The sequence below is a fragment of the Aotus nancymaae genome, unplaced genomic scaffold (assembly GCF_030222135.1).
Source record: "Aotus nancymaae isolate 86718 unplaced genomic scaffold, 86718_ANA_hifiasm-v0.15.2.pri h1tg000016l, whole genome shotgun sequence".
Lineage (NCBI taxonomy): Eukaryota > Metazoa > Chordata > Mammalia > Primates > Aotidae > Aotus > Aotus nancymaae.
The window spans coordinates 25,990,695-26,012,449 of record NW_026988428.1 but is presented as its reverse complement, the minus strand read 5'-3'; the positions used below and the strand labels follow the sequence as shown (position 1 = coordinate 26,012,449).

The following is a 21,755-nucleotide window of genomic DNA, read 5'->3' as shown; positions in this document are numbered from 1 at the left end:
CAATTATATTCTTATTTTTAGTTAGAAAAAGAATTCAGTGGAAATCCAGTAATTTATTTTCACTTATAGAGGGAAGAATTTTTAAATATTAAAATCAAATCAGCAGAGAGACCAACTTGAGGGATAAATGAGAGGATTATATAGAAAATAAACAAATAGAAATAACAGCAGAAATCTATAACGTATATAAAGGGAAACAGGAGAATAAATGAATAAATTTGTGGTAGATATGACAAGATAACCCACTGAAAAGATTAAGTGAAATTAGCCAGAAATATTACCAGACTTAGTAGGAAAAAACATATAGCTATAAACTACTTAAACAAGAATGAAAAAGAGTTGATTATGATAAGAAATGACAAACAATAAAAAGCTCATGAATAAATTTTCAAAGATGTTCTCACTAATAAAAAGAATTTGTATTTGTGAAATAAGACTGCATGTTTAAATTTTCCATGCAAACTAAATATCTTATTAATTGCTTTGCTTGTAAAACTTTGCAATTTTATAGTAAAACTTTGTATTTAGATAGTGCCTTATAATTTGCAAAGTCTTTTCTTATTTGTTTTTCTTTGACAGTTTAAAATTTAAAATATTATCTAACATAGAAGAAAAATATTCTAGAGTTCTTTAAACACATAATCTTATTGAATGCTGCTCAAAAATGTAAATTTAACATGTATATACATTGCATATAATGATTTAAGATACTCAATGCAATTAGAACATGTTCTACATAAGATATTAGCTTGATATGATGACTATTACTTAATGTATGTACATATATTTTGCTCAAATACTATGATTGATAGTGTATTCACTCTTCAAAATATATTTAAAGAATATTTCTAGCCCATGTTTAATGTAAAACAGTAAACAACAACCAAATAAATCTATTGAAAGGATTGAAATATGTTTTGGTGCAAGAAATAGATGCAAACAATGGGAGTAATTGGAATGGAAAAGTATTTAAAATATTATTCACGGAAGGAACATGAGTCCTTTGTCTTCTCTTTTAAGTCTCAAAGGCACAGAAGCAGAGAAGAAAAATCTAAAGTGGTCAAAAGAAATGAAGAGAAGTACAACATAGGCAATAAAATATTTCAAAGAAAAAGGGAATCACAAAATAAATATTTGAAACTTAAAATGATGATAAAGAATTCAATAGGGAGAAACTCCAATGAATAATAACTAAGCACAGTATTATTTAAATGCAGTTGTGCTACTATGAAACTTTTATAGTGGATTTTTATTCAAATTCAGTCAATTACCATAATAAATCATTACAGTTATTTCCCCATTCTGTCAACAAACAGGAAAAATGACTGTGGCAATAAAGCAACTGGAATTGTCAAAGTGGAAGCTAATAATAAAGTATACCACTTTTGACAAAAGTGTCACAAGACTATTCTTAAAGATGAGGAAAATATCCCAATTGTCCTAAGGTTGTAAAGTTTCTCAAAAGGAAATAAAAAACCTTTTAGAGAATAGTTTAGGCAGTGGTACAATCAAGGACAAAGGACCCTCATGATCAGTGGGCTTCAATATTCTATTATACTCCTTAACAAAGATGCTTGCCCCACAATTTTTATTCATTATTTAATACTTATTTTCTGAGTATTCAGGCACAGTGCATGTCTGTTGAAAAACAGTAATAAATGGAATTTTTTATTATTGGTCCTGAAGAAAAATTCTGTAAGTGCATTTTGTGAGTACCTAAGTAGGCTTTCAAGTGATTAAGATGTACCATTTCATATGACTGAAGATCATGGACCTTTGCAAATGTGAGATCCTCAGATAAACCACTGGCAAAAACTACCCATGTACTGGATAAGAGACATTAGAGAATGTTTAATGCTTTACTTTGAGAAAAAAGAAAAACCTTATAATTGTTTTATAGTCATGAATTACTCATCAAATATGTGCACAGAGCCAATTAGTGAGTTTTATTTGTTGTAGTGAAAAAGATAACTTTTAATGACTGCTGAGTACATTATATTAAGTAATTGGAAAAGTGATTTAATATTTACACATTCCATTCCAATTCTGCCCATAGACAAATGGCAAACCAAAGAAGAGAGCAAAAAGGACAAGATGCCTTTCAGATACGACAATCACGTAGGTTACTATGTATTTTAACATGTTTCTAAAGAGAGAAGATGTAATGGAGAGAGGAAAAGAGCACTGTGCGCAGTCTTTCCTAGAAAATGATGAATGAGCATTTTACATTATTCCATGTATTTCCAACAGTTTATTGCTAAGTCACCTGTTATGATCTGATTAAATGCATGCCTACCTTTCCTGATCCCTCCATCAGAAGCACACGTGTAATCACCTGTTGTCAGTAGGAAACATGTTTCCCCTCTTCTGTTTTTGTCTCTGGTACTAGAGCGTCTGATGGGGAGCCTTTCTGGGGGTGATAGTGGCGGCTCACTTCCTGTACTGTCGTCACCTGATAACACTGGTCACAGCACCATGCCCATTGACAGACAGTGATGAATGAGGAAATGAGACAGTACAGAGAGTTTACACAGAATGCCGGTAGTCCAGTCACTCGATATACAAAACACAAGAATCACATCACAATAAGAAAAAGAATTTTTATCACTCTTCACGAAAAATTACATGGAGCAAAATGGAAATGTATTGAAAAGATTAGAAATGTTCTTTGGGAGATTTTAATTCCATTTTGGATTTTATCTAATTAATAGGAAATTGCCTTCCTAATTAATAGGAAATACAAACTCAAAATAACTGTGATAATGAAGTAGCACACAGATTATTGTCTTATAATTTTTAAAATGTTATCTATTTACTCTGAAAAGAGTATTTAAAAATGGAACCTATTTAAGAAAATTTCTTAAGTAAATTTGTCTTTGTAGTTCTTTAAGAGACATGCTTTTATTAATTTCTAAAAGCATTGTCCCCAAAATTCTTAATAAAAATTATTCCAAAGCACACAGACTCCGTGTCCAGGTACTCAATTTTGAAGCGGCAAAATATTTTTGAGCATGCAGTGGAACAAGACCAGCTTCTCCAGATGTCCTTGAAATAAGTATCTGTTTACTTCTGTATCCTTGCCAAAGACTTTCACATCCTATTGGCCTAGATACTAGCTTGTTATTTCAGTGTTTACTTGGGATGATAGTGTGTCCTCTTTTCCAATGCCCTTCTTAAGGGCTCTGTATAGATACTTGAGAACGGTTTGATGAGAGCAGCAACACCGACTAAACTCTACCTTTCATAAATACATTCTTAACAGTTTTTAGATATATATTAGCAGAATTTGCATAGCAATCTACTAAATGAGCATAAGGACTATGAATGAAACTTATAAACACTGATAAACTTCAGCTCCAGCCACGTTGTTTTTTCCATTTAACTCATTTAAATTTCTAGAAGCTAAGGAAGGACCTATGAAAATGATGCCTCCTTTTTTGTTAGTTTGCTTTGTTAATTGATCTTACTTCTAAATTATGCAAAATTATTCACATAAAATCACCATAAGTCATTTTTATATAAGAAAAAATGAAATATATCGAGATTTTGGGGAATCAATAAACCTTAAATTTTCATAGTAGGGTAAAAGCTAATTAAATTGTTTAATCTGCAAAATATTTTACCTTTACCAGACAGTAGGCAAGAAGAGACACTACTATCACTTTGGCAGCTGAATGTCAATTTCTAGTCAATCAACTCTACATTGTCTACAGCAATGGCGAGAAGCAGAGATTCAACTAATCTCAAGCATTAATCATTCAAAATTCAGTTCTGGGAGAGAGCAGAACCCAATACATAATGCCTAAAAAGGAATTCCACAGAGAAATTCAACTTTGCCATTGACTGGCCAAAGCAGATCACCTATCCCCTGAAAAATGGCGAGCTTCAACAAAGGGGTTCTAATGAGATAACCTACTCAATTTAAGAACAATGAAAATTTAACCAATCCTCCAGGATATTACTAGAGAAGAGCTTTGTTATCAAAAAGGTTATCTTCCATATCACCTGTTTGGAGTTTAGGCCTTTGAAATGTAAGCATCCATTCTTCTTAAATAACTGCTTCTTGTGAATTAGGTTGAGATGCATGGCACCATGTGGCAGAGGTAAAACTGAGACAAACACACCAAGCCAAACGATATGGAGATTAACATTTTGAGGATGAAAGATGGAAAATGGCCAATATCATACCATCACATCGTGCAGGGGAACAAAGAAACATTGGCACAAAAGCAACAAACAGGCAAAAGAAAATATTGGCACCATCAGCAAAGGGCATTCCCACTAAAGCAGGAAAACTCTATAGACCAGCTATGCAGTCTTCTACTTGGGGTTCATTTAGAGCTGCTACAGTCTAGCTATCTATAAGCCTGACACAAACACACATTTTGTGAAGGGGTTAGGACTGAAAACTCATGAGCATTTGCAGAAAATGAGAATGACTGCCTTCTGCCTAAGGAACATACTGGTCTATAAAGCATTTAATAACATGCATTTGAAGTTGTGCCTTACCTGATCTGTTATGTTCCAGAAGTCGATTGTCTTTGCCCAGACACGTGTCACTCTGTGTACTATTGCAGGCCATATTTAATTCTGTCTTGCAAAAAGTAGGTGAGCTTGCCTGAGGAGCAGGAGGGATGTGCTTCTTTCTTTTCCTTGGAAGTTTCTGCTTTGCCATTGCCAAGGAGTAGTACATTCCAAAATTGTTCACAATGACAGGCACTGGCATGGCTATTGTCAGCACTCCAGCCAGAGCACACAGGGCTCCCACCAGCATGCCTGACCACGTTTGGGGGTACATATCCCCATAACCCAGGGTAGTCATGGTCACCACAGCCCACCAGAACCCAATGGGAATGTTTTTGAACTGAGTGTGCTCACTAGCTGAAGGGTCGTTAGGTTGAGCTCCCACTCTCTCGGCATAGTAGATCATGGTAGCAAATATCAAAACTCCTAGAGCCAGGAAGATTATCAGCAGCAAAAATTCATTAGTACTAGCTCGAAGAGTATGTCCAAGCACCCTCAGACCTACAAAATGGCGGGTGAGCTTGAAAATTCTCAGGATCCTCACAAACCTTACCACCCTGAGGAAGCCAAGTACATCTTTAGCAGCTTTGGATGACAGCCCACTGAGTCCCACCTCTAAGTAGAAAGGTAGGATGGCCACAAAGTCAATGATATTCAAGAGATTTTTGATGAATTCAAGTTTATTGGGTGAGAAAACAATACGGACTAAAAATTCAAAAGTAAACCACACCACACACACTCCTTCTACATACGTCAAGGCAGGATCCGTTTCAATTTCATACTGTAGAACAACACTTGTGCCATTGATGACTGGTTCTGTCTTGTTTTTAACAATATTGAAAGCTTCATGTGTTTCCAGGCAAAAAGTTGTAATTGAAACCAGGATGAAGAATAAAGAAGCAAAAGCAATAAACTGTAGAAGAAAAAGAAATAAAACCCACAGTGATCTGAATGATAGTATAGGTTGATTCAAATCTAAAAGCAACAATCCCTGTAAATTAAAAATGAATAGCAGCATATTTAGAGGTTTCACTTGGGGTATGACCTAAGCAAAAGAAGATACATGTATGTAACATTAACTAGAGTATTTCAGGTTCTGTTTTCAGCTCATAGATACAAAGTTTTGCTTTATGTTGGAATAAATTTATTGAGTTTTTTGTGTAAGAAAATATAACTTGTAAAGAAAACATGAAAATTCCTGTAAAGGAATTGCAAATGAAAACATACCAAAACAAAAGAGAAATTTAGACAACAGTTTATGATCCTAGAAATCTTTATGCATACGATCAAGTTTTAAACCTTTAAATATAAGGTGCATGAGACACTGATAGAAATTTGGAAGCTACCCAAATTTAACTGTAGATTTGTATTTGTGTAGAAAATATTCAGGATATCATAAAGTATCAGCATGAAAAAAAATCTTTGCAGTATATACTGCCATGTAAATTACATCAACTTCAGGTGGAGACTTGTCTAAAAGTACAAATCTAACGGGGAAGAATAGATAAGACTGAAAGGAGAGAAAACCAGTAAAGGAGCAAATTAAATGACAGTGTCTTCCTCTCTTGAAAATGGATCTCAAAGTGTTAGAGTAACATACTATGAAGTTGCAAATGTTTTCTTAAATTCAGTTCATTTCCAGCCAATAATACATGACTACACACACACCTACCAATATGGAATAATTTTAAAAGCGCTCATATAGTTCTTACTAGTACCAGATACTCACATCAATTCTCATAACAGCACTACTCCTCCTACTCCATTTTACAATTCAAAGATACCAGGACAGAAAGTTTAAGCTACTTTTCCATGGTCGTAAACTACAAAATGATAAGCCTGAGTCACTAACCTGACAAGTTTAGCTCCAGATTCTGCCCCTCTCGCTTACCAAACTCTCAAATGCAGAATACAAATGTGCTGAAAACCATTTATTTAGGCTGAGATCACATACTTCTTAGTATCAAAGATCCGAAAACTTGAAATCCAGTTGTTTGAATGAATGGCACTGTTGTAGCCAGCAGTGCTGGGATCACTAGTACTCTGTGATAACACTCAGGTTTAGCATGCTAAACAAACACCAACAGGCTGTCCCTTAAATGTCTAAACAAAAGAGTCATTCAGAAGAAGGAAGTTGTCAGTCAAGTAGAGAAAGGTTCTTACTTGAAAATAATAGAATATATCAAAAATCCAAAGTTGTCCCTAACATCATGCTGTGAAGCATGCCGCTGGGAAGAGCTGAGACAGTTCAAGAAGAGATTGAAACCACCTCCCTTTTTTCCTGGTTGACTTTTAATCTACCAAAATGTGAGGGGTATACAAAAGGACTAAAACATCTTAGGACTGTGGCTATCTGCCTTAAAGAACCACTCAAATTATGGAACTTCTTCCACAGTGTGCCAGTTAGCACAACAACTGTATAGTATTCTAAGGCAGGTAATTTCCATAGCTTTGACTTGCTTTCTCATGCACATTTTCCAACTGCTCTAAGTTTTGGTAATATAATTTGACCATTAGCTTTCCCAGACCTTTTATAAGATAATAGCATTCTTTTGTCATTCAGATTTCCCTTTGTACAAATAAATGTACTATTCTTTTTTAATCAATCATTTGTTGTAACAGTATTGCTGAGATCCTATGTATACATTAAAAGATAACATCTTTCAGAGGAAGAATCAATTATCCTTCATTCATAAATCCTATAGATTTAAGAGTCACGTTTATTTCTGATTCCACCTAAAATCTTTTGTCGTTAGAGTCCTGCCAATATGTACCTACTGACTTCTACCCTCCAACTATACTCTTCACCATCCCTACATTAGACTAAAGTATTTCAGGCATTTATAGGCTCAAAAGAATCTTCCTAAAGGCTTCATAGCCCACTACCTCCTTAGTAATGAGATGTTTGTGTGTGTGCATATTTGCGTGTATTTTGACAAAATTTTGGTTTCTATGCAAATACTTGTGCATAAATGAAACATGTGAACAGCCTGTAAACAATTCTAAGACACAAAACTTTGAAAACCAATAGTTGCTTGTTTATGTAAGTCATTCAGTACTTGTATTTATCAGTATTTTTATTGGCAATATTTAAAGAACCACATCCTAATTTTGCACTTGTATTATTCTACTTTGCTGTTTTTATAACGCTATATATCTTTAGCTTTTAAGTACTTTGTATTGCCAGATTAATACCAAAGTTGATTCCTTTTTCAAATATTCTTTTTATTTTACTATTATAGTAATATTTTACTATAATATATATTATATAATTTATGTGATTATATTATATATAAAATATATATAGTAATATTTTTACTCTAAGAGGAAAATAAAAGAATATTTGAAAAAGAAAACGACTTTGCATTTTGAGAAAAAAACAACATTCATCTCAGAAGTAGATGATTATTTTGCTTTGAAAACAACCAGAGAGGCCAGTCTCAGTGGCTCTTGTCTGTAACTCTAGCACTTTGGGAGGTTGAGGTGGACAGATCACTTGAGGTCAGGAGTTCAAGACCAGCATGGCCAATATGGTGAAACCTCGTCTCTACTAAAAATACAAAAATTAGCTGGGCATGGTGGTACATGCCTGTAATCCCAGCTACTTGGAAGACTGAGGTAGGAGAATCACTTGAACCTGGGAAGTAAAGGTTGCAGTGAGTTGAGATTGTGCCACTGTACTCCAGCCTGGGCAACAGAGAGAGGGTCTGTCAAAAAAAAAAAAAACAAACGAAAAAACAAAAACCAGCCAGAGAGGCAATGTTTTTATTTGTGAAAGCTAAAGACGCTAGTCATAATCTGGAATAGGAGGATTCTAAGAACAAAAGTATGCTTGAAAATAACATGATAGAAATTTCGAAGTTAAAGTTGAATTCTAAAGAGAGGGAAAAGGGAAAGGTCTCTAAGGAGAAGGAAGAAGAGCTGAAAATGTGATGTCCAGCAGATGAGAAATTCCTTCACAGGTCCAGTAGCAGAACTTGAGAATAGCCATTGAGAATATTAAATTTTAAGATGCTGCTGCTTCTGTTTTGCTTTCAGCATAAGGTTATTTTATAAAAAGAGCTTGCTGTTGATTGTGTTGCAAGGAATGAAGGTATTAGGCCAGCAGAGGACAAAAAGAGGGGAGAAGTCAACCATGGGAGGTGGGATATGTAGCAGGTATAAGAAACGTAGAAGAGTAATAAATAAGAATGACAGGTGAGCATCACACACTGTGGTCTGTTGGGGGAAAATGGGGGAGGGACAGCGGGGGGTGGGGAGTTGGGGAGAGATAGCATGGGGAGAAATGCCAGATATAGGTGAAGGGGAGGAAGGCAGCAAATCACACTACCATGTGTGTACCTATGCAACAATCTTGCATGTTCTTCACATGTACCCCAAAACCTAAAATGCAATTAAAAAAAATAAAAAATAAAATATTAAAATTAAAAAAAAAAAAAAGAATGACAGCTAATAAGGGGAAATGTAGCTCCCATGAACATTCTTGGAGATACTGGGAAGCTACAGAGTTTCCCATAGAAGGAAAAGGAACTCAATTTGTTAGCAATTTAGTTCAAGTATCAAATGAATGGGTGACCCAAGGGCTTTGAGGACTCGGAATTATCCAGAGGCAAACACTTGGGTTGCATTAGCAAAGACTTGATGTACTTTATCTGAACTTAATTCTAAGCTCTTTGGATATAAAAAATGTTTTCTTTTGTTTCTGGCTCAGTGAGCAGAGCTTAAATGGATAAATATGAGGTTAGATTGAATAACATTCAGAAAAAGAAAGTAAAAAGGAAAGAAATGGAGGGGAAGATATTTTATTTATTTGTCTTTTTTCCTTCACTGAACTGAGAAATCTTTAAGGACTGGACTAATGTCATATTCATTTTTTGTATTTCTTGCTCCTTGCACTGTTGTTAGTACTGAATATGGCAGGATAGATAAAAGGGTAGAAGAATTAATGAAAGAACAAATAGAAAATGAGTAAGATAGACCACATTCCAGTGGGAAATGATATGAATAAAAGGTAAATAATATAAATCAAACAATGAAAAATGAATATTGAAGCAAAAAACCCAAATGTAAAAAGCAAATTGAACTGGCTTATTGGTCCAAATGTTGTCAATAGCACCTTTTAGTCATTCTTTGAATGGAGCTTGTGTGTGAGCAAGAAAATGGGGAAGAGAATCACACTGCCATCTCTCTCTTTCTTTTCCCTGTGATAAGACCAAAAACTCCCCCAGACCTTAATTAAAAATAAAATTAGATATTTTAAATGATTAAAATGTTAGAGAGTTCTCCAGACAAGGTGTGTCATGTCAACTGAATGTACAGATCTGATGCATCATTCCAGGGAGTTTCAAAATAAAATACCCTGTTAAAATATTGGCTTGTGAGGCTAATCAGTAGATACATTTTTCTCCATTAGTCGTGTCCATGTATTTCGTTGCAGAGAGTGCCCAGGACTCTTTTTTTTTTTTTTTTTTTTTTTTCTAATCCGCAACCATGGGGTGGAAGTCCTCATAGTCCAGGGTCTGCACGGAGGGCCTCATGTCAATCTACCTCAATGCAAATATTTAAGCAAATCTCTAGGTATGTATAATAGGCAAAGAGAAAATGAAGAAAAGTGGGGTACATTTTTATTGTCCTCATTTTCTCTTTCTTGTTATCATTAAAATGAATGAAATTGAGCTCTATAACATATTCACAAATGCTTACTCACTTTTTCAAAACTATTGACTAGGCTGTGTCCTTTCTCTGTGCAACTCTAGCCCAGGATTACTAATACTGCAGCAATTTCACATACTTTTGTTAATAATTCCACATATCCACAAGTTGCTCAGAGAGACTTAAACATTATATCCCCAGGGCCTTGACTTAAAGCAAGAAGTAGGTCTTCAGTCTCTGTTGTGGAATTAGTAAAAGAATAAATTATAAAAGTATGTTGATTTGGTATGCAAAAATTCCATTGGAGCCAACACAGAATCTATCTTTTAAAACTTGCTTTATCGGCCGGGCGCGGTGGCTCAAGCCTGTAATCCCAGCACTTTGGGAGGCCGAGGCGGGTGGATCACGAGGTCAAGAGATCGAGACCATCCTGGTCACCATGGTGAAACCCCGTCTCTACTAATACAAAAAATTAGCTGGGCACGGTGGCGCGTGCCTGTAATCCCAGCTACTCAGGAGGCTGAGGCAGGAGAATTGCCTGAACACAGGAGGCGGAGATTGCGGTGAGCCGAGATCACGCCATTGCGCTCCAGCCTGGGTATCAAGAGCGAAACTCCGTCTCAAAAAAAAAAAAAAAAAAAAAAAAAAAAAAACTTGCTTTATCTTCCTATTACTTACAATAGAAAAAGCAACCTATACTATAAAGGATGAAAAAAAATAAATAAAGCTCATCTCTATTTTGTAAATGGAAGTCAGAGAGATAATTTAATATTTGAAAATTAACATCATGAGAAAATCAATAAAATAAGTTACCTAAAATATAGTACTAAGGAATTTTCATTTTTATAATTTTACCTAAGTTGCCTTTATTTTTAGTTTTTATTCTAAGGATGTTATCTTTTCCAAATGAGAATACTTCCTTCCTATTAGGCTCATGTTGCTTTTCTTTCTTAAATAATAAAATAGAGACTAAAGAATTACAAGAATTTTATTTTATTTTATTTATTTATTTTTTTTTTATTATGACTTTTATTTAATAATGACACTAATAAGATATTTTATCTTTTTTGATTCTGGGGAAAAGAATGTGTGAACAAGATCCCTCTGTACTTTCCTTCTCTTTGAATGAGTTTAATTCGACACGAATGTGTTTTTCTCAGATCAGAAAGGGTTGGTTTTATTATAATGACTCAATATTGAAGAAGTCTCAGGGCCTACATCAAAATATTGCAAAATCGTTGATGATAAAGAAAATGGTGCATTGTTCATATTCTCTAGTTCTACATAAAAGTTGGATTTTCTTGAATATGATCTTTAAGTTTTTTTTTTTTTTTTTTTATTGCATTTTAGGTTTTGGGGTACATGTGAAAAACATGCAAAGTTGTTGCATAGGTGCATTCATGGCAGTGTGATTTGCTGCCTCCCTCCCCCTCACCCATATCTGGCATTTCTCCCCATGCTATCCCTCCCCAACTCCCCCCCTGCTGTCCCCCCCACTCCCCCGCAACAGACCCCCGTGTACAGTGCTCCCCTCCCTGTGTCCATGTGTTCTCCTTGTTCAACACCCTCCTATGAGTGAGAACATGTGGTGTTTGGTTTTGTGTTCTTGTGTCAGTTTGCTGAGAATGATGGTTTCCAGGTTCATCCATGTCCCTACAAAGGACGCGAACTCCTCATTTTTAATGGCTGCATAATATTCCATGGTGTATAGAATTTTAAATGTTCAAGTCTTAGAAGTTCATGTAATACCCTAAGCCAAAATTTCCACTTTTAGAAATTTACTGTAGAAAAATATTTACATAAAACTACAAGGATAGATACATAGAATTATATTCAATGAAGCATTATTTCTAATTAAAAAATAAAAATATCTGTCTCTCAATAGATGGTATGTCTGTAATATAGCATTCCAAGGAATGAGGTACTACAACATGTACTTATATGGAAAGCTCTCCAAGGAATCATGTTAAGTTAAAAACAAATGACTGCAGAACAACAATATGCAGTGTAATCCCATTCTTTCTCATTACTTACAACTAATGAATGAACAGGAACATTCTCTTTTTAGGAGTGGTTATAGCTGGGTGTAAGGGTGGCATTAAGCAGAGGTATTGCTGATGAGAAATCATAATTCATTCCATAAATGTCTGAAAAGTTAAAATTCTCTATAAAAACTTTAATCATGCATTCTAGGTTTAATATTAAAACAAAATTCAAAGTAAATAATAACCAAGAGAAGGTTAAGCCGCATTATTCTGAGTGACCATTAAGTTGATATTATTAACCTATAAAAACTATAAATTGGAAGTTTTTAATTTTTATTCTTTTCTACAATACCATAAACTTAGCTGATGGTCTTAATTTGGTATATATTCATGTCTTACACACTAATTTTGCCAGAATTAACAAGAGTTAGTTGTTTCTCTCTGATCTCCAGAGAGAAAAATATAAAATCTCTTTTCATTGGTAAGTCTGTCCTCAAAGGTCAGCCAAGTAAGAGCAAATAGAGGCCACTGTCTACCAGGTCCATGCAGAGCTGAGTATTAATTCGGTTTCTTCTGAGGCTGCTGCTAAAATCAAATTGTCTTTATCCAAATTTTGGTCATTAGAGAAATGCAAATCAAAACCACATTGAGATACCATCTCACACCAGTTAGAATGGTGATCATTAAAAAATCGGGAGACAATAGACGCTGGAGAGAATGTGAAGAAATAGGAACACTTTTACACTGTTGGAGTGTAAATTAGTTCAACCATTGTGGAAGACGGTGTGGTGGTTCCTCAAGGATCTAGAAATAGAAATACATACCATTTGACCCAGCAATCCCATTACTGGGTATTTAGCCAAGGATTATAAATCATTCTATTATAAAGACATGTACACGTATGTTTATTGCAGCACTGTTCACAATGGCAAAGGCTTGGAACCAACCTAAATGCCCATCATTGATAGACTGGATAAAGAAAATGTGGCACATATATAACACGGAATACTCTGCAGCCATAAAAAAGGATGAGTTCATGTCCTTTGCAGGGACATGGATGAAGCTGGAAACCATCATTCTCAGCAAACTGACACAAGAACAGAAAACCAAACACCGCATGTTCTCACTCATAAGTGGGTGTCGAACATTGAGAACACATGAACACAGGGAAGAGAGTATCATACACAGAGGCCTGTTGTAGGGGGGTGGCTGGGAGAGAAATAGCAGGAGTGGGGGATTTGGAAAGGGATAGCATTAGGAGAAATACCTAACATAGATGAAGGGATAATGGAGGCAGCAAACCACCATGGCATATGTTATACCTATGTAGCAAACCTGCACGTTCTCCACATGTACCCCAGAACTTAAAGTTAATAAATTAAAACAAACAAAAACTGATCCACAGACATTATCACATTTATGATATTGAATTAGATTAAGGAAAACTGACCTTTCAATGAAACCGCCATACACAATTACCAAGCTCAGAAATCAGTAAAAAAGATTAAGCTTCCAGTATCTATATATTATACAAATGTGTGTGTATATCACACGTTATAGTGTTTTATATCTGCATCTACATAAAATGTTTCTATGTATAAATATTTAAGTACAGATTATATATAAACATGTATATATTATAAAGATTGGTATAGATGTAGGTATAAAACAATATAGCATTCACTCCTAAAATAAAAACAATATACCCAATATTACTTTTGACCACTGAGACGTATGTGGTTCCTGATAAATATCTTCTATCATGTTTTCTTTATATCCTTAGTCAATGTAAATATACAATCCTCCCTCTACATTTTTATTTTGAGGCCACAGACTGATTTAATTGAAATTATAATTGTAATTGTTTAGAGTCAACGCCTATCCATTCACACAAAACTGTAATTTTCTGGGATACAGGCAAGAAAGGGATGATGTATTATTGGTATTATTACAATGAATTCCAGTTTACAAAATTAGGTAACCAGATTTAAAAGTCATCAATTATAAATACATAGCATCATTTTGCTTTCTTAAGTCTCTTAATGAAATTTAAATTACTATATTTTATAAAAATATTTTTTATAATTATTACACTGAAGAAAAATTTTATGCTTTGCAATCTTAAGAATGATAATTTACAATATATAGCAATTTCATGACAACCAGAATTGTAATTTCAAAATTCCAATTATCAAAAATTCCCCCTAAAACTTTTATCTTTAATATATTTAATATAAATTTATTTTTACATGATTCAAGTTGTCTTAGGATGATGTGAACTACTCTACTACCGTCTAGGGTTATAGAGTCACATTATGAAGCCTTACCTACCATGAGTCCCAATGTGTCTCTCTGAGAGGCCAACAATCGTGTTCCAAAATAAATTATCCAAAAATATTTGTTCTTACTTAATTGAAAGTGGTGGAGGTGAAGGGAGGTAACTAGCTTACAAACACCTGCTTAAGAGATGTTCTGATTCAGAAAAGTCTGTTTCTTTTAGTACTATGTCACTGCAGTTAAAGCACATCTTATATAGTGCCACCGATGTCTGTCTACCCTGCAGTATCACCTTTGTTAGTCCAGGTACCTGTAAACCAAAGGGTCCCCAATACCTCAGTTTCAAATATTATTGTTCGTTTTGTCCATATTCTCCTTGCTTAGTAATTTTTTTTCTAAAACCATGACATAATACCTAGGTAGCCAAGTTCTATCCCACCTGTATGAGTTATGAGTGCTAGACCCACCTGTAGCTCCAGTGAAGTCCCATATTACATATTAAATTAGAGCTGTAGTACTTTTTCTTCCTTAAGATCTTTCTTTAGTGGACATCTGCTCCTCTTTGCTAATTAGCTTAGGCAGAACCCCTCCAATCCACTCTAATACTCTCCAGCAGGCATTCCTATTCAGATGTATGGGTGGCAGACACTAGAGTCTCCATTCCTCCTTTGTCTGAGGAGCACTTTTACAGGTACTTGCAAACTCTTCCCAGAGAACAGAGGCAAATTTGCCACATGCCGCACACAGTAGAAGGTCCTGTGTAAACTGCAACGTTGTTATGAGAAACAAACCATATTTGATATCCATAAGAGATTTTGATGGATTGACTACATAACTGGAAGTACAAAAATGAGCTTTAGTGTTGCATGCCTTAACAAGTTAACTGTATCAACTGTTATCACATCATGGTCTAGGGACTCTCTACTAGTCACAACGCCTTTTCTGGGGTCCATATAGTCAAGCATAATTTTGTAGTAGTACTAAAATATTTCTTGCCTTTTTCGTTCTCATTGTCTCACTAGAGTGGAGTTCTCTAAAGGCTACATGACATGTGGTCTCTCAACACATAGAGCAGAATAAGGTGTGAGAGTCCACCCATTGTCTATTAAGTAAGTTATGAGGATTCAACTCAGTAATCACATGGTCTTTGAACAAATCCTTGAAATGAGTCAAAAATAAGCACTTCCTTGCAATTTTCTATCGCACTTACCTCATTTCTGTAATATTTTATTTCCTTCTCCTTTGATAGAACATAAGCTTGTAACAGAGAGTTTTATTTATATTTTATGTTAATGGCATTGAGTTGCTGCTTAGTAACTATTAAGAAGGGATAACAGCAAAGATTATGGCCACACCAAACATAAAGTTTAACTAAAACTTGGTTTATTTATTTCCACCAGTTTCCTCAAGTGGATTTTTAAGAAGGTTCAGAGGTTCATGAAAACAACAAACAGAATAGGAAGGAAGATATAAAATTAGAAAATAGATTGTCAGCTTGTATGACAAGAGTAGGGTACTGTCAGAGATGTTAAGGAAAGAGAATGCTTCAAGTAGGAGAGATTAGCAGTCAATTTATGCAGAATTTAGAGAAGATAAAAATGTCTATTGGATGAAATAATCAGGCCACTATTAATTTCCTATGACGAAGCAGTTTTAGTGAAGAAATAGGAAAAAAATCCAGATCTTTTATAGGCCTTAACAGTGAGTGCTAATATTAAATATTCCTGAATGCTAATCCTAAAGCTTTCTAATTCATAGGCTTTTCCACTCATAACCAATAAGCAAGATATCATAACTACATGATTTTTAAAAATTGTTTTTAATGAATTCTATTCCCAAAATATAACTGTATACCTGTTGTTCTGAGAAGCATCAGGAAAGAAAGAAATTAAGGGCTATGCCACTGATAACAGTTTTATAGGATAAATAAGTGGCGATGGAGAAACTAGAAATAGCTTCAAGATACCAGTAGCAATGCTACCTTTGACATGAGAAGGTGGCAACCCTAAAAAAATAAAATGTTTGCTTTTCTTCCAAAAATAATAGAAATATTAATAGATAAAATTGAATTCATCTGTCCTAAAAATTATTTTTTCTTTAATCTTAACATATTACATAGTAGATTCTATTACCTCATTTTACAGAGAAGCAAACAGAAACTTAGAGACTGGAGTCAAAGCCCTCTTCTTTATAACATGTATGTCCTCTCTGAATGGACCTTTTTTTTTTTTTTTTACAAGAATCTTCAACTATACTGAACAGAAATATTCAGAAAAGAAAAACTAGACTGCTAAAATAGTGTTTTATGCATATACACACATGAAAACACAACATGCGTGCATGCTAAACTTTGGTCATCAATAGCAGAAGAACAATGAAGCCAGGAGAATGAAATTAACCTTTATTTCTCATTTGTCTTCTAGATTTTTATATATAGTGTTTTTTCAAGGTCCTTATAAAATAAATAGGTTAATATCCAAATTCTGGTTCTACACAAACAAAGAGAAACAAGCAAATAAGTATCGGGCTTAAAAAATATGTTTATTATTTTAATAAAGTGAATATTCAGTTTGGGACTAAAGTATCTGGAAAATTGTGAAACTTGCACGAATGGACAAATGTGAATTGAGTGCTTTCTTTCCCAGATTTTTTAATCTTCCAGCTAGATTAAAAAAAAAAAAAACTGATGGTTTTCATACATGATTTAGCTCATTTCAGGGCTTTCAGGTCAAGGTTTACAGGACTTGTCCTTGATATAGAGACAACAGAAGAAAAGCTGTTAAATATTTAATAGGGTTAGAATATCTACATTTAATATTCTCTTGAGCTTGCAGTGCTGACTTAGAAGGAAATTCAAAGTGCCTTGTTTTCACATGTAGAATCTTAAAAATGCAGTTAGTAAATCATCCTCTAAAATGATATCCACAGTTTGAATGACTGTATTCTTAAAAGTAAAACTTTTTTTAAGAATATGTGCTGAAAGTTCTTTGTTAACTGGAAAAAAGATAGCTATGAATTGTTCTTTGAGATTTTATTCATGTCCTATTTTTATCACCTTACTTTTCCTTTGTAAAATTTTAACAATCAGGCAAGAGCCAGAATTATATATAGACTTTTTTTTTTAATTCTGCTTTGTCATTTTTGTTTTGCTATGTTTGGGTAACGAGTGAATTTTAGAGGTACTAAGTAAATCGCCCATATAAGGTCTTTAACAGCTATTGTATATCCAACATTCTTTGTTGATTTTCATTTTACATATGTAAAAATTTCCTTTAAACAGAGTTAAAATGTTCAATTTATATGTTGAGTCTTGGATTGAATCAATAATAATCAATACTCAACATATGATTCAATAATAAATGTTCAGCTCACATATTGAGTCTTGAATTGATTCAATACAAGACTCAACATGTGAGCTGAACATTTATTTAAATACCAGATTATTAGCCAGTAACTGCCTGCCTCATCTGACCCTGGAGAGGCCATTATTCTACATATAAAAAAGGTTTCCAATATCCACAAATGATAGAAGCAGGGAAGTGATTGGTAGTGTTAGCAACGTGCTATGGATGATGGTGGGGGAGAGCTGAATAGGCAGAACTTACTAGAAGACAGACAATAGGGTGTTATTTTGTGAACTAAATTACCTCAAATACTTCATTCAATAAACAGTTATTGACAATGTTGGTAGTACACTCAATAAAATGTTTGGAATTCTTAAGTTTCTTCTTATATATTTTGGCAGCAAAATATGCATATGGACTAAAGACAGGACAGATCCTTTTATAATTTCTGATGAACATGTTTAGGCAAGTGAGAAGCAGATGAGAAAAATAAGATACAAAGACAAGACTGGTCAAGCATGCCAATACTTCCTTACCTTGCTAATGTGTTAATTTTCACAATCAATTATTATTTTTCTCAACAAATTATTCACATTAAATTGAATTATTTTAAAGCTTTACCACAAAAAAAAAAATCGGGTAATTTTTCCTTTGTTGGTGTTACAAAAATTATTTCTTTGCTATAAGTGACAAAAATGAGAATACAAAGAAAAGCTGCTGATTTTCATTGGGTTTTAAAATTTGATTTTGTTTCTAAAATCAGACCTTTCCCAGACAGATGAGTACTGAGAAGCAAAAGTTAATGCATATGTCATATAATCTCTATTAAGTTCTATGTTAAAACACTTTTTTTATTAGCTACTGTATTCTTTTATTCCTTTGCTACACTACTCTATATTGCTACAAAATACTATTATAATCTCTCTTATTAGACTCTATAAACTTCTAAAGCCAAAAAATCTCCACATATTGGATAAACATTATCATCTCCCCATAACATCTTTTATCTTTCATGATGTAGGTCCATGTTATCAATATGATTGTTATCATGAGGTATTCTAATTTTTTAAAAATAATTACAAATTTTTACTTCCTTGGATTAAAAGGCTGAGTATAGTGAATTCTGTTGATCAGCAAGTATACAGGCTCCAATAATTGTGGTAGAGAGACTAAATAAATATTTCTCTATATCATATGGATTACAAAGAAGATACAAAAATTATATTCTAATTCTTTGTTGGTGTTGTTATTAGAAGACAAATTTTAGTTTCTTTCCACTAAATTTTTGTTCTATTATTGTCAGCAGTGAAAAATATTTTTAACAAGAATAGATGCTTTTTTTTTTTTTGAGATGGAGTCTTGCTCTGTCACCAGGCTGGAGAGCGCAACCTCAGCTCACTGCAACCTCCACCTCCTGGGTTCAAGCGATTCTTCTGCCTCAGCCTCCCGAGTAGCTGGGACCACAGGCGTGTGCCACCACGCCCGGCTAATTTTTGTGTTTTTAGTAGAGATGGGGTTTCACCATGACCAGGATGGTCTCGATCTCTTGATCTCGTGATCCGCCTGCCTCGGCCTCCCAAAGTGCTGGAATTACAGGCGTGAGCCACCGCATCTGGTGAATGGATGCTTTTAAAGATAGAGGTTGAAATGACAATAGGCAATATGCTAAAAAATGTCATTTCCAAGCATATTTCTTAGGACAGAGTATGTTGCTTTTTAACTTTAAATTTGATCAGAAAATATTTTTTTCTTGTTTTTAATTCTTGTAGTTTGTGAATTTAACTAAATTAGAGTATACCATTTACCAAGCAAATAGAGAGCAAAAAAAAGCAGGCATTGCAATCCTAGTCTGATAAAATAGACTTTAAACCAACAAAGATCAAAAGAGACAAAGAAGGGCATTACATAATAGTAAAAGGATCAATGGAACAAGAAGACCTAACGATTCTAAATATATACGCACCCAATACAGGAGCACCCAGATACATAAAGAAAGTTCTTAATGACCTACAAAGAGACTTACACTGACACACAATAATAGTGGGAGACTTTTAACACTCCACTGTCAATATTAGATCAACGAGACAGAAAATTAACAAGGATATCCAGGACTTGAACTCAGGTCTAGACCAAGCAAACCTAATAGACATGTACAGAACTTTCCACCCCAAATCTACAGAATATACATTCTTCTCAGCACAACATCACACTTACTCTAAAATTGACCACATAATTGGAAGTAAATCATTCCTCAGCAAATGCAAAAGAATAGAAATCATAACAAACAGTCTGGCAGACCACAGTGCAATCAAATTAGAACTCAGGATTAAGAAACTAACTCAGAACCACACAACTTCATGGAAACTGAACAACTGGCTCTTGAATGTTGACTGGATAGACAATGAAATGAAGGCAGAAATAAAGATGTTCTTCGAAATCAACGAGAACGAAGACACAACATACCAGAATCTCTGGGACAATTTAAAGCAGTGTCTAGAGGAAAGTTTAAAGCAATAAATGCCCACATGAGAAGCAAGGAAAGGTCTAAAATCAATTCCCTATCATCAAAATTGAAAGAGCTAGAGGAGCAAGATTAAAAAAACTCAGAAGCTAGCAGAAGACAAGAAATAACTAAGATCAGAGCAGAACTGAAGGAGATAGAGTCACAAAAAACCCTTCAAAAAGTCAATAAATCCAGAAGCTGGTTTTTTGAAAAGATCATCAAAATACTAGCCAGATTAATAGAAAAGAGAGAAGAATCAAATAGATGCAATAAAAAACAATAAAGGGGATATCACCACAGATTCCACAGAAATACAAACTACTATCAGAGTTTACTACAAACAACTCTATGCACACAAACCAGTAAACCTGGAAGAAATGGATAAATTCCTGGACACTTGCACCCTCCCAAGCTTAAAATAGGAAGAAGTTGAAACCCTGAATAGACCAATAACAAGGGCTGAAGTTGAGTCAGCAATTAATAGCCTACCAACCAAAAAAAACCCAGGTGCAGATGGGTTCACAGCATTATTCTACCAGACATACAAAGAGGAGCTGGTACCACTCCTTCTGAAACTATTCCAAACAATACAAAAAGAGGGAATCCTTCCCAAATCATTTTATGACACCAGCATCATCCTGATACCAAAACCTGGTGGAGACTCAACCAAAAAAGAAAACTTCAGGCCAATATCCGTGATGAACATAGATGCAAAAATCTTCAATAACATACTGGCAAACCAGTTGCAACAGCACATCAAAAAGCTTATCCACCATGATCAAGTAGGCCTCATCTCAGGGACGCAAGGCTGGTTCAACATACTCAGGTCTATAAACGTAATTCACCACATAAACAGAGCCAAAGACAAAAAAACACATGATTATCTCAATAGATGCAGAGAAGGCCTTTGACAAAATTCAACAGCCCTTTATGCCAAAAACTTTCAATAAACTAGGTATCAACAGAACATATCACAAAATAATAAAAGCTATTTATGACAAACCCACAGCCAATATCATACTGAGTGGGCAAAAACTGGAAGCATTCCCTTTGAAATCTGGCACTAGACAAGGATGCCCTCTCTGACCACTCCTATTCAACATAGTATTGGAAGTTCTAGCCAGAGCAATCAGGCAAGAAAAAGAAATGGAGAGTATTCAGTTAGGAAAGGAAGAAGTCAAATTGTCTCTATTTGCAGACGATTGTATATTTAGAAGACCCCATTGTCTCAGCCCAAAATCTCCTTAAAGTGTTAAGCAACTTCAGCAAAGTCTCAGGATACAAAATCCATGTGCAGAAATCACAAGCATTCCTAACACCAATAACAGACTTAAAGAGAGTCAAATAAAAAACGAACTGCCATTCACAATTGCTACAAAGAGAATCAAATACCTAGGAATAAAACAAAGGATGTAAATCACCTCTTCAAGGAGAACTACAAACCACTGCTCAAGGAAGTAAGAGAGGACA

At 34.4% G+C, this 21,755-nt stretch overlaps 1 protein-coding gene across 24 annotated transcripts in view; it reads right to left on the bottom strand.

Annotated features, from left to right (window-relative positions):
• Positions 1 to 21,755, bottom strand: part of KCNC2 (potassium voltage-gated channel subfamily C member 2) — a 176,534-nt gene that overhangs the window by 7,229 nt on the left and 147,550 nt on the right. For 8 of the 24 annotated variants that reach the window (XM_012441457.2, XM_012441451.2, XM_012441460.2 and 5 more), the window contains 2 exons: positions 4,510 to 5,437; positions 2,297 to 2,461 (listed from right to left, as the gene is read on the bottom strand). In XM_012441457.2, coding sequence (XP_012296880.2) covers positions 2,297 to 2,461; positions 4,510 to 5,437 — 1,093 coding nt within the window. Of the gene's footprint in view, positions 1 to 2,296; positions 2,462 to 3,962; positions 4,110 to 4,509; positions 5,438 to 21,755 lie in introns of all 24 variants that reach the window. The other 16 variants (XR_010342967.1, XM_064376977.1, XM_064376976.1 and 13 more) reach the window with 7 other exon arrangements.